The 16,922-nt window shown below is 53.0% G+C and overlaps 3 protein-coding genes across 3 annotated transcripts; 1 reads left to right on the top strand and 2 right to left on the bottom strand.

Annotated features, from left to right (window-relative positions):
• Window positions 1-6,296: 6,296 nt before the first annotated feature.
• TMEM249 (transmembrane protein 249) lies at window positions 6,297-8,138 on the bottom strand. Its single transcript, XM_006879415.1, has 6 exons — window positions 8,121-8,138; window positions 7,530-7,680; window positions 7,357-7,445; window positions 7,035-7,230; window positions 6,663-6,748; window positions 6,297-6,482 (listed from the first exon to the last, which is right to left on the bottom strand). Exons 1-6 carry the CDS (start codon window positions 8,136-8,138, stop codon window positions 6,297-6,299), a joined length of 726 nt encoding a protein of 241 aa, XP_006879477.1.
• A 212-nt stretch (window positions 8,139-8,350) lies between these two features.
• FBXL6 (F-box and leucine-rich repeat protein 6) lies at window positions 8,351-13,163 on the bottom strand. The gene is made up of 9 exons (XM_006879414.1): window positions 12,784-13,163; window positions 12,359-12,517; window positions 12,184-12,247; window positions 9,616-9,747; window positions 9,427-9,542; window positions 9,247-9,352; window positions 8,940-9,171; window positions 8,623-8,869; window positions 8,351-8,501 (listed from the first exon to the last, which is right to left on the bottom strand). Exons 1-9 carry the CDS (start codon window positions 13,161-13,163, stop codon window positions 8,351-8,353), a joined length of 1,587 nt encoding a protein of 528 aa, XP_006879476.1.
• An 868-nt stretch (window positions 13,164-14,031) lies between these two features.
• On the top strand, window positions 14,032-15,696 carry SLC52A1 (solute carrier family 52 (riboflavin transporter), member 1). Its single transcript, XM_006879413.1, has 4 exons — window positions 14,032-14,161; window positions 14,240-15,131; window positions 15,213-15,336; window positions 15,484-15,696. The coding sequence occupies exons 1-4, from the start codon at window positions 14,032-14,034 to the stop codon at window positions 15,694-15,696; spliced, it is 1,359 nt and encodes a 452-aa protein (XP_006879475.1).
• Window positions 15,697-16,922: the final 1,226 nt, after the last annotated feature.

Here is a 16,922-nt window from a genome sequence, read left to right as displayed (position 1 = left end):
CAATCCATATTGAAGGCTGCAGTCTTTGACCCTCTGCAGCAAGCGCTTCAGGTCCTCCTCAGTTTCAGCAAGCAGGGTTGTGTCATCTGCATAACAGATTGTTGATAGATCTTCCTCCAGTCCTGACACCACATTTCACCTCATAGAGCCCAGCCTCCCAGACAATCTGTTCTACAGACAGGTTGAAAAGGTATGGACACAGGACACATCCCTGGCGTACGCTCTTCCCAATTTTGAACCATGCGGTGTCTTCTGGTATTCTTTGTTTTCTAGCTAGGATTCATCTGACATCAGCAATGATATCCCTGGTGCTACAGCCTCTTCTCAATCCAGTTGTCTATGTACTATTTCAGCTATTTTGGAATAATCTTCAGCAGTAATTAGCTTGCATGTACCATTGATGATATTGTTCAATAATTTCCACATTCTATCACCTTTTTTGGGTACAGTTATATATAGATCTCTTTAAGTCAGTTGGCCAGGCAGCTGTCCTCCAGATTTTCTAGCATATAGACCGATGAGCATGTTCAGGGCTGCATCTGTAATTTGAAACTTTTCACTTGGTATTCCATCATTTCCTGGGGCGTTATTTTTGCCAGTGCTATCAGTGCAGCTTGAACTTCCTCCTTCATACCATGGGGGTACTTCCTGAGATATTCCCATGTCGGCCAATCATTTTGGCGCAGTGATTCTGTGTATCTCTCCTATTCTTTTGGTGCTTCCTGAGTCATCGAAGATTTTGCCCACAACATCTCTCAGTATTGCAACTCGAGACTTGAATTTTATTTCAGTTCTTTGAGCCTAAGAAATGCCGAGTGAGTTCTTTCCTTTTTATTTCCCAATTCCTGCTGTCTATACATCCCATTTAAACACTTTGCTTTATCTTCTAAAACTATCTTTTGGAATCTTCTGTTCAACTCTTTTACTTCAGCATCTCCTCCCTTTGTTTTGGCTTCTCGATGCTCTAGTGCAATTTTCAAGGTCTCTTTTTTTTAAAATTTTAATGAAAGTTTACAGAGATTTAGGGTTTCCATTCCTTCATTGTTGCACTTTTCTCTATGCCCACCCTCTCCCCACCCAATTTGCTCTTCTCTTTGGAAAGTGAAAGAAAAAGTCTTTCATTGTTATGCTATCCCTCCCCCCAAGTCCACTGCACTGTGCAGCCTTCATTCTGGACTCCTGCCATGACAATAATACCTAATCACATATCCCTTTTAAACAGTTCTCTCCCTCATCTGTTTCAATGCAGTATACATTATTTATCCCCTCTTTCTCATTCTTCCCTCAATCCCAGTGTCAGTCCCATTTTACAATAGTGGCCTTATGCAATATTTGTCCTTTTGTGACTAAGACATTTCACTCAGCATAATGTCCTCCAGGGTCATCCATTTTACATAATAGTATCTGAGTTCCTTGTTTTTCAGTGCTGCATAGTATTCCATTGTGTGAATATACCAGAGCTTCTCTAGCCATTTTTTTGTTAGTGGACACTTGGGTTGTTTCCATCAGGGCCTCTTCTGATATCCGCTTTGGTCTTATTCTTTCTCCTCTGTCTTTAGAATGACCTTTTTCTCTTTTATGGATGATATCCTTGATGTCATCCTACAACTAGTCTGGTCTTTGATCACTGATATGCAGTCTCAAACCTATTCTTAAGATGATTTTTAAATTCAAGGGAGTTCTGGTGGCCTAGTGGCAAGAAGTGGCACTGCAGTTCCAGAGGTGTGTGGTTCGAATCCACCAGATGCTCTGCTGGAGAAGGAGGGACAATCTCCTTCTGTACCAGTCAGATCTGATTTGATGGTATACACACACACACACACACACACACACACACATTTTAAAAAAGATTATTTTTAAATTCAGGCATAATAAACGCAAGATTATATTTTGATTCTCATGGACTTGTTTTAATTTTCTTCAGCCTCAATTTAACTTGTATATGAATAATTGATGGTGTAGTAATTGATGGTGTATTCCACAGTCAGCACCTGGCTGGGTTTTGACTTCTGATATTGAGCTTCTCCAGTGATTTGCTCCAGAGATGTTGATGTTGTTATGTGACTTTGAGTTGCTTGTGACTCATAGTGACTCTATGTACAACAGCCCTGCTCTATTCTGACCCAAACTTATGGTCTCTAACACACCTACCCCTCTATCCCACTTACTGACTCAATCCATCTCATTGAAGGTCTTCCTCTCTTGTGCTGTCCCTCTATCCTCCTAAGCATGATATCCCTCCCCAAGGACTGGTCCCTCCTTGCAGCATGCCCAGAGTATGTCAGATGAAGCTTCAGAATCCGTGCCTCCAAAGAGCAGCCTAGTTTCATCCTCTTCAGGATGAACCTGTTTGTTCTCCTAGTGGTCCTAACCCTAACCCTAACCCTAACCCTAACCCTAACCCTAACCCTTAACCCCTAACCCTAACCCCAACCCTAACCCTAACCCTTAACCCCTAACCCCTAACCCTAACCCCAACCCTAACCCTAACCCTTAACCCCTAACCCCTAACCCTAACCCTAACCCTGTCTTCATACTTTTTCAATTTATATACAGAACAGATCATTCGGGAGGCTGGGCTTTATGAGGAGGAAAGTGGCATCAGGATTGGAGGAAGACTCATTAGCAACGAATATTATGCAGATGACAAAACATTGCCTGCTGAAACTGAGGAGGGCCTGAAGCCCTGCAGCCTTAAATATGGATCAAAGCTCAACATCAAGAAAACAGAGATTCTCACCACTGGGCTGATTGGCAGCACTATGATTGATGGAGGAGAGACTGAGGTTGTTAACAATTACAGCTTGCTCGGCTCCACAGTCAACACTCTTGGCACCAGCAGTCAGGAATCAAAAGATGAATTGCACGGGGAAATCTGCTGTCAGGAACCTCTCCAGGGTACTGGGAAGTAATGGTGTCAGTCTAGAGACTAAGGTGTGTCTGATCCAGGCCATGGTCTTCACAATTACTTATTATACGTCAGAGAGCCGGACAATGACAAAAGATGACAGAAGAAGAATTGATGCCTTTGAATTGTGCTGGAGAAGAGTCTTGAACATTCCATGGACCACCAAGAAAACAAATAAATCTGTCTTTGAAAGGGTCAAACAAAATTTCTCCTTAGAAGCTAGGATTTTGAAGGTCCATCTCACATACTCTGGGCATGTGGCCAGGACAGAGAGGTCTTTGGAGAAGGACATCCTGCTTAGAAGGGTGGAGGGACAACGCAGGAGAGGAAGTCCCCGGGTCAGATGGATTGATACAGTAACTAGGGCAAGGGGGTAGGTGTTTCAGTCAGTGAGACTGGCTCAGGACAGGGCAGGCTTCAGAGCTGTTGTACACAGGGTTGCTATGAGTTGCAGGTGATTGTATAGTATAGCATATAATAACAGCAACAACAGTCTATCCCAAGGGAATGTACTACTCTTACCATTAAGTAGACTCAACCACAGAGATTTGGAATCTCAATACCAATAAGAGAAAGCAGGATTCATCCTTCCAAACTAGAGCTTTCTGAGCCAGTGACTGCAGGATCTACACAAGAGCAATAGTAGCCCTGGCAGAGAATCAGAGACCCACATGACAGAGCTGCCTTGGGACTGCTGACCCCTGGAGCCAGCATCAGAGGCCTTGCTGGAGGACGGAGGGAAGACATCATACCTGGCAGGGAACTTTGTCACACTGATCTAAGCTGCAAGACTGAAGGTTAAAAGTCCTGTGACCACACTTGAGAGGCTGTCTGGACTGAAGGATTGTATTCTGCTGTCAACCTGAGTTATAGGCTATTAACCTTCCTCATAAGCCCCATAATTGTGAGTATGAGACCTGAGTATCCACTGCAGCGGACTTTGGATCCAGCAGAGCAGTAATACTGGAGTTAGTAGAAGTAGGTTCAGGAGTGGAGAGACCATGTCTGACTTTCGAGGAACAAGCTTCATACTGTGGGTGTTGTTGATGGGGACAGTTACCCTTTGTGGAATTAGCAGAAGTCAGACTCAGCTGTCCTGTTTTCTTATTGCCTACATTCTTTTTACACAAGGCAAAATATTGTAACAGTGCATTGTAGTGCACAGAGTAGTTACAAAAACCAAGAGAAGAACGTTCTTTGCATTTCTCAAGCTGAAAACCTGAAGAAACAATACAAGCCTTGAGTTGCAACATGGGCATCAAAAGATGATGGAAGGACTATACAGAGTCACTGCATCAGAAAGAATTGGCTGACATGGAACCACTGCAGAACGTAGCCTGCAATCAAGAACCAGTCATGCTGAAGGAAGTTCAAGCTACATGGAAGGCATTGGCAACAAACAAACAGAAAAACTCAGGAATTGATAGAATACAAATTGAGGTGTTTGAGCAAACAGATTCAATGCCAGGTGTGTTCACTACTCTATATCAAAAATACCTAACCAACTGACTGGCAGAGAACCATGAATGTTCTCATTTCAAAAAACAAGTGATCTTCAGAATGAGAAATTCTAAAATAATATCATTAATACCACATACAAGTAAAGAGTCTAGTAAAATGACTGGGACAGTAATCCACAAGGAATAGCCACAAATTTCAGCTGGATGCAGAAGAGTGCATGGAACAGGGGATACACTGCTGATGTCAGATGGATTCTGGCTGAAGGCAGAAAATACCAAAAGGATGTTCACATGTGTTTTATTGACTGTGCAAAGGCATAGGATTGTGTGGATCATAGTAAACCCCGACTACTGAGAAGAGTCGAATTTTAGGACACGTAACTGTGCTAACGGAGCATCGCCCACAGGGAGTAGTGCTGTGAGCTCAGAGATTGCCGCTCTCTGGGAGTGCACGTGTCCCAGCCTCTCCACAGGAGAAAGATGAGCAATCCCTTCCTGTGGTTTACAACCAAACCACCTGAGGGTCAGCTGAGTCAGTGTCAACACAATAGCAGTGAGGTGAGTAGTTTGTGTTCATTGGAAACCTGTACATAAACCAAGCAGCAGTCATTTCTAGAACAAGGATATACTGCATGGTTCAAAATTAGGAAATGTGTATATAGGGTTGTATTTCTCACTCAATATTTATGCTGAGCAAGTATTGAGAGACTGCACTATATGAAGAAAAATGTATCCAAATGGAAGAAGACTCATCAACAGTCTATGTTACACATATGACACAACTTTGTTTGCACAAAGTTAGGAAAATTTAAAGTACTTTGATTAATAAAATCAGACTACAGCCATCAATATGACATTGAGAGAAAAAATGAAAATGGAGGAAAGGTTGGACTAGGACACACAGTGAATACTCATGGTAGTAGTGTCAAGAAATCAAAAGAAATGTTGCATGGGTCAAATCTGCTGTCAAAGACTTATTTAAAATGCTAGAGAGTAAGGAAACAGTTTAGACAAGCACACCTAACTCCAGTCACAGTACTGTCAGTTGCTTCATATGCCTATGAAAATTGGACAATGAATAAGAAATACTGAAGAAGAATGGATTATTGTAAGTTGAGTTTGTGAAGAATACAGATTACCCTGAGTCCATCCTAAAACAACAAATCAGTCTGTCTTCAAGGAAGTCCAAGCAGGGTGCTCCTTGGTGGCAAGGACAATAGGGGAACAAAACTTTCTGCAACCTTTGTGTGTGTGTGGATTTTTTTCCCTTTTTGTTCATCTCACATACTCTGGACATAACTGTCAGGAGAGGCCAGTCCTTAGAAAAGGACATCATGCTAGTAAAAGAAAGACAACCTTCTAGGGGATGGCATGGCATCCTGCCTGAATAATGGACTTAAGCATGGTGGGGATGGTGTGGAGTGAAGAGCATAGGGCATAATTTGGATCTGCTGTGCAAAGGTCCATGAGTTTTAGTGGAGCCCATGGGACCACAACAGAGCACCACGCACCTCCACGCACAAGACTTAGTCATTGCTCACACCTGTGAGGCCAGGTAGTTCAGTCCATCAATTTCAAAGGGGGCACGAGGGAACCAGGGTAGGTCTGAAGTGAAAATGGCTAAGAGACACATGCATGCCTCCATAGGTCCAGCCTCTTAAGACGCACAGTGCTGTTGAATGGTTCTCACTTTATCTTCTAACTCAGTCTCCTGGTTTTGCTTCAGTGGAAGGGCACCAGAGACAGTACCCAGGGTATGTGCTGGGGGAGTTCCCCAGGGGCACCCTTCTTATCCCATCTCCTGCAGAGAAAGAGCACCGTCCTGGGTCCAGAGGGAAAAGCTTTACTAAGGGGAAGGTAAGCAGTGGGACTGCCATGCTGCCCGCCCCAGGCTGGGGTCTGCATGCTATTTCATATGCTATGCTGTTTCACACGTCCAAGTCAGACATCGAGTCTCTGGTCCTGTAGCTGCGATCTCGGCGAAGCACGATGCCTGGGTTGGATGTGGCCTCTGGGGGCCAGTGGCGGACCACGTGGCGGTACGATGTATTCAAGTAGTCGAAGTAGTTAATGTTGAGCTTCCGCGCGATGTGCCTGCCCAGGAATTCCATCTGCTGTGGGAACGGGTGTGCTCAGTCAGGACAGAGATGCCGGCAGGAATATCACCTTCCTCCAGCCTGCAGCCCCTAGCCCTACCCAGCCAGCCCCTCCTGGAGAGCTTCACCCTACTTCTCTCACCAGCAGCCTAAACCCTAAAGGGCGTCCATGCTGAGGAGAGGGAGTCTTGGACTCACTTCGTAGCGCTCAGACAGCTGCACGAGCACCAGCGGCTCCAGCTTGTGGCCGCACAAGACAAGATGGAAAAAGCACCGGCCATAGGCTGGGGGAGAGAGGGCTCAGCTGACGCGCCCCAGCCCCCTCGTTCTCTGCCCCTGCGCTCCTTCCCCCGTCAGCGCGCCCCGCGTCACCGTCGGAACTGAGCCAGGCGCCCCGCACTTGCACCCTTGCACTTGCACCCCGCGTCACCGTCGAAACTGAGCCAGGCGCCCCGCACTTGCACCCCGCGTCACCGTCGGAACTGAGCCAGGCGCCCCGCACTTGCACCCCGCATCACCATCAGAGCTGAGCCAGGCGCCCCACACTTGCACCCCGCGCCCCCGCATCACCATCAGAGCTGAGCGCCAGGCGCACGTAGATGAGGTGCAAGGGGCCCTGGTAGATGGTGCGGCCCTGGATGGAGAAGTGGTAGGTGCCACGTCTATGGTTCAGCACCAGGCGGCGCCGCGGCAGTGACGACACCATGAGCCACAGCCCCACGACCACGCCGTACGTGGGCAAACACCACACCTCCTGGTCCAGCACCTGCGGGGCATGCAGAGGTAGGCCTGCAGGGGGGCATTTGGGAAGGCCACCCAGAGGAACGAGCCTGAGGGAGGGGGACACCGAGTCATGGGATCCAGTTCTCAGGGAGAAAGGTGGAGAACAGACCTTGCCCACAAAGCAGGCTAGGAAGACGCAGACAGTGAAGAGGAGCGCTCCCTTCCACAGTGAGTCCAGGTAGTACTCGAGCACAAAGACTGGGGAGAGCGGTGCCTGGGCATGAGGGCTGCTCTCGCGGTCCTGGGCCACACTTCCCATGTCCCCCCCACCCCATCTCGCACCATTGGGCTGCTGCCTAGTGAATGGGTAGAAGCTGTTTTCCTTGAGGCACCTGGCCAAACGGCGCTCAGTGCAGAAGCATCCGGGCACCCACAGCTGAAAACGGTTCGCACTGGCAGAAATGGACAGGCTGCTATCTTTGCCCCTGGGGACCTAGTCAGACACAGGTGGTCAGCAGCCAGCTCTCCTGTGGCCTCAGCTTGCTGCCCACTTGCCCAAGGGAGCCGAACCTCCAGGACTGTGGCTGCCTTGGACACAAAACTCCACACCAGAGTAGGTTCTACCAGAACTGTGGCTGCCAAGGACACAAACACCAAACCAGAGTAGGTTCTAGAAGCTGAGATGTGTGTTCTAGAAGGGTATGGCTCTATTGACCTTCCCTCCTCCACATCAGGTGTGGGGCTCCACAGGGATAGTGTACTTTCTTGTCCGTCCTCCACCCCCCGACGCTTACCTGAGATCAGAGATGACCCCTAAAGCATGAGGTGACTGATGTTGGCCTCTAGATGCCAGGTGCAATCTGCAGGACACCCCAAAAGCCAAGGCTGAGCCAAGAACTTTGTGCTAGTTTGGAGCTCCTCACAAGGACCAGCCCACTTTGGTGTCCCCATGGGTAGAGGCATGCAGCCCAAGAGGTCAACCATGCACAGCTGTCAGTGCAAAGCAGCACTGGGGTTTCAGGGCTGGTTGGCACCAGGCTCTCTGTGATTCCCTACCCCTCACTTTCACCCTCAAAATCACAGAGTTCCCAAAAACATTTTATTGTGCAAAAATTCAAACATCCAAAAGTGGTGTGATGGGGGGCACGGCTGGCTGAGGTCCCCTAGTTGGCGGACAGGGAGTTGGTGAGTAGTTGGTCCAGGCACCTCTGGACCTCCTCTGGACCCCGGTAGGCCCGCTTCAGGCCCCGGGGAAGGCAGCGGCAGGACTCTAGGTTGAGAAATGTGAGGCCTGGGCAGCTGATGATCACAGAGCTGGTGGAGATAGACAGGACAAGATATCATGCTGCTCTGAGCCTTGGGCCCACCTCTAGAACCCAGAGAGGAGGCACCAAGCTGGACTCTCCAGGTCCCGCAGGCTGGGGGTGGCTCTCACCTGACTGTGCTGGGTGTGACCCGTGTACCCCTGAGGTTGAGGGAGCACAGGACCGGATGTGAACCCCTGGGGGCAGCCCCGAAGGTGGCCAGGGCCTGCTCTAGGTCCTTCTCACTGAAGCCCTGGCCACTTAAGTCCAGCTCCCGCAGGGTGCGATACCACTTCTGGGTCAGCAAGGGGCTGCCCTCTTTGGCAAGAGTCAGCCGGTCAGACATGCCGTACAGGCCCAGGTACAGATGCTCCAGCTCTGAAGGTGAGAGGGGCAGGTGAGCAGGGAGCACAGGGTGCTCCACACCCCACTGCCCGGCATAGCTGACCTTCACAGGGCAGATGGTATAGGCCGGCAGGTGTGATGCGGGCACAGCCGCGGAGGTCCAGCAGGCGCAGGCCTGGGGAGCCATGCAGCAGGCGGCCCAGAATGTCGTTGCTCACAAAGTTGTAGGTGGAACTGGCAAGGCAGAGCTCCTGCAGGCAGGGGAAGCCGGGGCCCTGGGCTGGCCCTCGGCCTGCAGGCTTGGGGAGCCACATCAGGTTCAGGAGCCGCAACACCTGGGGTGAGGCCCAGATTGCAGACAGTGTGTGGAGTGGCAGGTGCCAGGGCAGGGGGGGCCGGGCATCAAGTACCTGCAGCTGGGGGCAGCCCTTCTGCAGGGCCTCGACCGGCAGCTGGAGGGGGGTGGTGCTGCAGCCGATGCCGGTACCCACTTCCAGCACGCGGAGCTGGGAGCAGCTGTTCTGCAGGGATAGGGAGACTGCATGGGTGACCTGACCCAGTTCAGCACCTGCCTGTGCTCCAACCGTCACCAACCTACCAGCAGTGTGCCCAAGATGGCTGTGGTCTGGGAGCTGTAGGTCAGCCATAGTTTACGCAACCGGGAACCCACCTCCTCCAAGAAGCTCAGCACAGCAGCAGACTCCACCTGGGGGCCCAGCACAGGGGTGCCTGTCACCTCAGCCCGGCTTCTTCAGGGCCCCTGGGGATAGCTGGCTCACCGCGGAGTGCTGCAGGTCCAAGCTGTGGAGCTGGGGGCAGGCTTTGGCCAGCACAACCAGGGTGTCTGGAGTTGCCCCATGACAGTCTGAAAGCTTGAGGAAGGTGAGTCGAGGGCAGAATTCACTAGCGAGCTGTGGAAGGCAGGAGGACCAGGGAAGTAGGGTAGGCAGGCCATAGGCCCTACTGTCACCCCCCCACCTGCTTCCACCCTGCTGGCTGCAGGCACAGTGCAGAGAGCTGCCAGCAACCCACGGCCTAATGTGACAAAAGAGAGCGGCGCTCACTCCGGGCCCCTCCTGATGGCTTCCACCCTTCCTGAAATGGCACTGTTCTCTGTAAATCAACTTCCTGGTCTGAAGTGAAAGCTGTCTGAGCCAGTTCCTGAAATGGCATGTAAACACCTGTGGCACCAGAGAACTGATCCTCTCGTTTAAGCAGGAAGTCAAGTTATGTGTGTTAGAAATTGTGAGGAAGGCACCACAAAGAGAGAAAAAAATCCAGCTGAAAAATGGACACAGGATATGAACAGACACTTCACCAAAGACGACACTCAGATGACGAACTAACACGTGAAGAAATGTTCAAAATCCCTAGCTCTAAGAGAAATGCAAATCAAAACGACTATGAGATATCATCTCACCCCAGTAAGAATAGCAAAATTTAACAGAACGAACAGCAAACAACAAATGCTGGTGAAGTTGTGGAGAAACTGGAACCCTTATTCACTGTTGGTGGGAGTATAAAATGGTGCAACCACGATGGAAGGCTGTATGGCGCTTTCTCAAAACGTTGCAGATAGAAATATCATTTGACCAGCAATTACACTACTGGGAATATACCCTAAACCGTATCTGCCGCCAAGCAGATATATGCATACGCCCATCAACAAACTAATAGAGAAGCTCTGGTATATTCACACAATGAATACTATGCTGCACTAAAAAACATGAAATATTATACAATATGGGTGACCCTAGATGACATTATACTGAGTGAAATATCTCAGTAACAAAAGGACAAATACTGCATAGTGTCACTCTTGTAAAGCGGGATTGATATGGGGGTTAGGGGGAAACTAAGAAAAGAGGGGATAAATAATGTATACTGCATTGAAACAGATGAGGGAGAGAATTGCCTAGGAGGAATGATTAGGTAGTATTGTCATGACAGGAGTCCAGAATGAAAGCTGCATAGTGGAGTGGACTGGGGGAGGGAATTGGATAACAATTTAAGAATTTTACTTTTCAAAAAGAAAAGTGATCTGGGGGGAGAGGTGGGCAGGGAGGACAGTGAAACAATGAATGAATGGAAATCCAGTCTCTGTAAACGTTCATTGAAAGAAAAAAAAAATATAAACAAAAATCTAAAAAAAATAAAGGATAACTTAGGAATTGTACTTAGAATAAAACTTTATGTTAAAAAAAGGAAAAGAAATTGTGAAGAAGACACAGGATAGGCCAGAGTTCAGATCTGTTGTTCCTAAAGTTTCTATGAGTCCTACTTAACTCAATGGCACATAACAACAGCAGAGTTACCGACCAGACGGGGACTGAACAGAAGCTGCTGCTCCAAGGTTCATGTACATCATTCCATACTAAGTCATGTCTCTCCCACAACATCCATCTTGGAAAGCCAGCGAGGTGCACACTTAATTATCGTACCTCTATTATTCAAAAAACGTATTGCAATGGGAAAGTCTGCTGTTAGGGACCTCTCTAAAGTACTCAAGAGCAACGGTGTCTCTCTGGAGACTAAACTAAGGTGCACCTGATACAGGCCATGGTCTTCACAATCACTTGTTATGCATCAGAGAGTTGGACAATGACTAGGAAGGATAGAAGGAGAATTGATGCCTTTGAGCTGTGGTGCTAGAGAAGAGTATTGAATGTCCCACGGACTGCCAAGAAAACAAACAGATTCATCCTGGAGAGGGCCAAACCAGGGTGTTCCTTGGAGGCAAGGATTCTGAGGCTTAGTCTGACATATTTTGGACATGTTGTAAGGAGGGAGAGGTCCTTGGAGAGGGACATCATGCTTGGTAGGGTGGAGGGACAGCGCAGGAGGGGAAGACCCTCTATGAGGTGGATTGATTCAGTGACTGGGGTAATCGGGATGGCTGTGTCAGAGACAGTGCGATTGGCACAGGATAGAGCAGGGTTTAGGGCTGTTGTACATAGGGTCGCTATGAGTCGCAAACAACTTGACATTACTGACATTATTATAAGGGCTGTTTCCCAGAATCCTCCACGTCACTCTACGGATAAAAATGAAGCCTCTTTTTCATCCAAATCTTTACAAACTAAAAAATTCCTGCCAAGTGAGTACATGCCAGCATTACTCAGTTCCTCCACGTGTCCTTTTGCACAGTGCCCTTCTTTGCGAAGGACTTTCCCTAACGAACTGCTTTTTGCATGCATAGAAAGTCCTGGACTCCTGTCCTGCCATCTTATTGAGCAGGAAGAATTCAAAATTAAGGAATGCACTGACTGGAGGCCACATGTAAGGGGTAAAGAAACAGGGGGTTAACCCAGCGTTGCACTGGTGTGCAGGGCGTTCTTATTACTCACCTTCAGCACTGCGTGAAGCTGCCATTTCCAATGTAGCAAGGTCAGCTTCTGGAGCTGGGAGAACCTGGCCCACGGTAAATGAAGAGCTGGCTAGATGTCCCCACCCAAAGCCTCAGTGCAGGGAAACGGGTACGAGGGCTTTCCACAACACAAGCAGGGGGCAAAGGCGGCTCACCTGTGGGGCATAAGCCACTCCACGGAAGCAAGAAGCTTCTTCTCCGCCTTGGCTCCGCCCTTGGCGGGGCGACCGGCCAGCGGGGGCGACAGGGTTACCGTGTGCCAGAGCGCGGGCTGGGAAGCGGCCTCATGCCACAGGTGGCAGACGCGCGCGGCCCTGGGGAACAGATGGGCCGAGAGGCTGGGTCTCCTCCAGGCAAAGTCGGCCACTGGCGGCCGCCGCGGAGTTCTTAAGGGCGCGATATCCGAGCTCCAAGCCAGGCGCCGGGGCTCCATGCGCGGCCATCAGGCTGTCCCGTACCTATATGAGCGCGTACACACTCCCACGCTCTTCCCTCCACCCTAGTCACGCGCTCAGTGGACGCCAGGTCCGCCTGCGCCGAGTGAAGCCTCCCGCGGTGCAAGAGCCCCGGGACGTCGTACCTGCCAAGGAAGGGCACGGGCCCTTCGGCAGCCACCAGCAGCCCGAAAATGTGCACCAGAATTTCCAAGGGAAGACGGTCGCCCCAGCCCGGATCGGACCCCAGCGGGGCCTCGGGCTCGGGCCTGGGTTTGGCTCTGGTGGCCGCGGCGCGAGGACCCGGCGTCGGGCGGCGCTGCGCACGGCGGACGGCGCGCCTTTGCGCACGGGCGCGCGCCGGGCCCGGATCTGGCAGGACGAGCAGCATGCTGTCTGACTGCAGCAGGTGGAGCCCGGAGCCGCTCGGCGCCAGCCGCTCCCACCACCAGTCCTCGGCCGCGCGGGGCTGTGCTCTGGCCGGCGGCGCCCTCCGGGGCCTGCGCCGCGCCCCCCCGGGAGCCATGCGGCCGGCACTGGGCGCTCGACCGGACAAAGGGCCCACGGGGGTGGGCGGCGGAGGACCGGCTCTGCAGGGCAGCGCTGCAGGATCCGTCCCGCCTCCGCTCACGGCGCCGAGCAGCCAGCACGGGACTTCCGGGGCGGAACTTCCGGCGCGTGGCCGTGCCGGGGGCGGGTCAGCGAGTGCCGGCCTTTCGTGCGCTGCGTTGGGGTTGGTGCTCGGTCTCGCCGCGTCCCTGGGGCCGGGAGGCTCCAGCTCTTCGCCCCTGAGCCGGAGCGCAGCGGCCCCAGCCGCGCTGCAGAAAGGCCGGCCGCCAGGTGGGAGCGCGCGGGGTCCCGGATCCGGAGGCTCGGGGACCCCGACGCACCTGGCTCTGCTGTAGCGCGAGCTGCCGCCACGCACCTCTGCGAATTCTGCCTTGCCTCCTATTGTTGTGGGTGTCGCTGAAACCACGAGTTCACAGGTGGGCACAGAAGCCCCAGGGGTGCCCCTGTCCCGAGGTTCTTTTCCAGTGACTTCTGAAATGAAGGCGGCGGCGGCTCAGACCCTGACTCAGAGGCCAGGAGGATTGGTGTCCACCCACTTTCCGCAGGACTGTAACGCCTCCGGCCAGGCTTCCTGCTTGTTCGTCTGCAGGCGTTGCTTTGCTGGGCCCCCCGAGTGGGCACCTTGCCAGTCTTTCCGCGTTCTCTCTTATGCGCCCTCCACCCTTCTGCTCGCGGCCGTCTGAGCGCCTCTCCGACTCCGTCTTGTGTTTTCTTCAATCTAGAAGAGAGCTTTGTCTCGTAGAAGACGCGAGGGGCACCCTTGACCGAGAAGAGAATCAGGCTGTGACCCTCATCGTGCCCTGGAGGGTCCAGCCTTGGGCTGTATGGCAGCACCCCCGCCAGGCCACCTAGTGCTGGCCCACCTGCTCGTGGCCCTCTTCGGCATGGGCTCCTGGGCTGCAGTCAATGGGGTCTGGGTGGAGCTACCGGTGGTGGTCAAGGACCTGCCTGAGGGTGAGTGGGGCCCCACAGGGATAGGTCACTTGGGAGACCTTTGGCTGCCTGGCCCCTGACAGGCCTCCTTCCCTGCAGGTTGGAGCCTCCCCTCCTATCTCTCTGTGCTGGTGGCGCTGGGAAACCTGGGTCTGTTGGTGGTGACGCTGTGGGGGCGGCTGGCCCGCAGCAAGGCGGAGCAGGCTCCCATTCGAGCAGTGCAGGTGCTGAACGTGGTGGGCACGGCCCTCCTTGCCCCACTGTGGCGCCGTGTGGCCCCTGTGGGCGGGCAGCCCCACTCCGTGGCCTTCCTTACACTGACCTTATTGCTAGCTCTGGCTTGCTGTGCCTCCAACGTTACCTTCCTGCCCTACCTGAGCCACCTGCAGCCTCCCTTTTTGCGCTCCTTCTTCCTGGGCCAGGGCCTCAGTGCCCTGCTGCCCTGTGTGCTGGCCTTGGCACAGGGTGTCGGGCGCCTTGAGTGCCCCCCCACCTCTTCTAATGGCACCCTGGGCGCCCCCCACTACTTCCCAGAGCGCTTCTCAGCCAGCTCCTTCTTCTGGGCACTGACTGCCTTTCTGGTTACCTCGGCTGCTGCCTTCCAAGGGCTCCTACTGCTGTTGCCATCACTGCCGCCACCACCGTCTGCACCCTCAGGGGACATGGGGTCTCACCTCCAGCGGAGCACCCCTCAAGCTGGTCCTGAGGCAGGAGTAGGGGAAGAGGAGGTCTTGCCCCTGCGGGAGTCGCCGAGCCAGGCAGAAGGCACCACCCCCAGCCCTGACCCCGAGGCCCACAGGCTACTGTCAGCCCGTAGTGCCTCCCTGCTGGGTCTGCTGACCGTCACCAACGCACTGACCAACGGTGTGCTGCCCGCGGTGCAGAGCTTCTCCTGCCTGCCCTATGGGCGCCTGGCCTACCACCTGGCTGTGGTGCTGGGCAGCGCTGCCAACCCCCTAGCCTGCTTTCTGGCCATGGGTGTGCTGTGCAGGTGCGGAAGGCGCGCGGCCCTCGGGTGGAGGTGGGTCTCTCTGGTTCTGGTGAGGCCGGCCCTTAGTCTCCGCTTCTGCAGGACCCTGGCAGGCCTTGCTGGTCTCTCTTTGCTGGGTGTGCTCTTTGGGGCCTATCTGATGGCGCTGGCGATCCTGAGCCCCTGCCCACCCCTAGTGGGCACCTCTTCAGGGACCGTTCTTGTGGTGAGTACCAAGGGTACTGTCACAGAAAGGAAGGGCAGTAGGGACTCACTCAGTCTGCGGAGGACAGGTTTGGGTTTGTGGGGGTCCCGTTTGGCCTGTAGGGAAAGCGCGGCATGCTCGTTCAGCCTACATTGTACCCATTCTTAGGTCGTGTCCTGGGTGCTCTGCCTTGGCCTCTTTTCCTACGTGAAGGTGGCAGCCAGTTCTCTGCTACACAGTGGGGGCCGCCGGGCATTGTTGGCCGCAGGTGTGGCTATCCAAGTGGGCTCCCTGCTGGGGGCAGTCGCCATGTTTCCTCCCACCAGCATCTACCACGTGTTCCTTAGTGGGGAAGACTGTGTGGATGCTTGCCACTCCTGAGTGGGACTCATCGATCCCCATCTTCACTGTCCTGGAGCCTCGGTGTCCTACACGGCCTGGTACACTCCAGACACCTTTCCACTCCTCAGGCACCCTGGCATTCTGGCCAGAGTGGAGACCAAAGAGCCAGCAGGGGTCAAGAGGCCTGGTCCTTCTGCCAGCCAGGGGCTGCTACAGAACTGTGTACAATAAAGCTTTTTATTCCCTGTGAAGAGGCTGTTAATCCCAGCTCTCTCTTGCGCACATACAGCAAACTCACCTTGCCCAGCCAGAAAGGGCCTCAGTTGCCCCTTCTGGAACTCTGACACTACCTCTGGGGGAAACTTGGTGGGCCCCAGCACAGATTCCTAGGTGACCCTTACTGGTCCTGGTCCACCTTGGAGTCCCTACACAAGAGCATTGCCCGACATGGAGTGCTGTCCCCCAATGCCCTGGTGGACAGGGATCCTTGGCTGCACTGGGAACGTAGGATGGGGTTTTAGCTGAGGTCCCTGTCTCCTCACATGGCTCCTGGGAACAGGTCCTCCGTTGCTGGCTTCGAGAGACCCCTGGGCTGGCCAAGCGGTACTTAGGAGAGTACAGGTTCTGGATGGTAACCTGTCCATCCAGGACCCTTTTGCCCAAATTCCTCCCCTGTCAGAACCACCAGCTGCTCTGACCAAGCCCACTGGTGGCCAGAGCCTTGACTTGGGCAAGTCCAGTTGCAGGTGTTTTCCACCTGGGCCACACTGGCCAGTGGTTCCCGAGGTAACAGCCTAGGCCCTGTCCCCAGCCCTGGTTAAGTCCCTGGGCTCTGACTTAGAGCAATTGTTGTGTACTGTTGAAGGTGTGCACCTGAGCAGGGCCTCACACTGGCCACAGCTTCCCTGGGCAGATGACACAGGCTGGAGCCAGTTGGACTAGGTGGTTGTCTGAGCTGGGCAGGCAGGCAGGGCCAAGAGGGTCTAAGGGTAAGTGTGACAGGCCCAGCCAGGGTCTGAGTGCCACTGCCATTCCCTGGAGGTGGGTAAGAAGAGAGCAGCTTCTGCAGGAGGCTGGATCGACATCATTCTGAGCTTGTGGCATCTGGGCCTGGTGTGCAGGCCTGCAGAGAAGGGTCTGCGGGAGGCACCTGGTGTCCTGGCCCTGCCCAGGATGTCCTGGTCTCCAGTTCCTGTCCTCGACCTCAGGAACCTCCTGGCCTTGACTGGGCTGCTTGGGGCTTCCTCTTTCTGCCCTCAGCTCAC

This window comes from Elephantulus edwardii, unplaced genomic scaffold (assembly GCF_000299155.1).
Source record: "Elephantulus edwardii isolate Elephantulus edwardi_28Jun2011 unplaced genomic scaffold, EleEdw1.0 scaffold00003, whole genome shotgun sequence".
NCBI lineage: Eukaryota > Metazoa > Chordata > Mammalia > Macroscelidea > Macroscelididae > Elephantulus > Elephantulus edwardii.
Note: the sequence above shows the minus strand (reverse complement) of the source record. Positions and strands in the feature narration are given on the sequence as shown.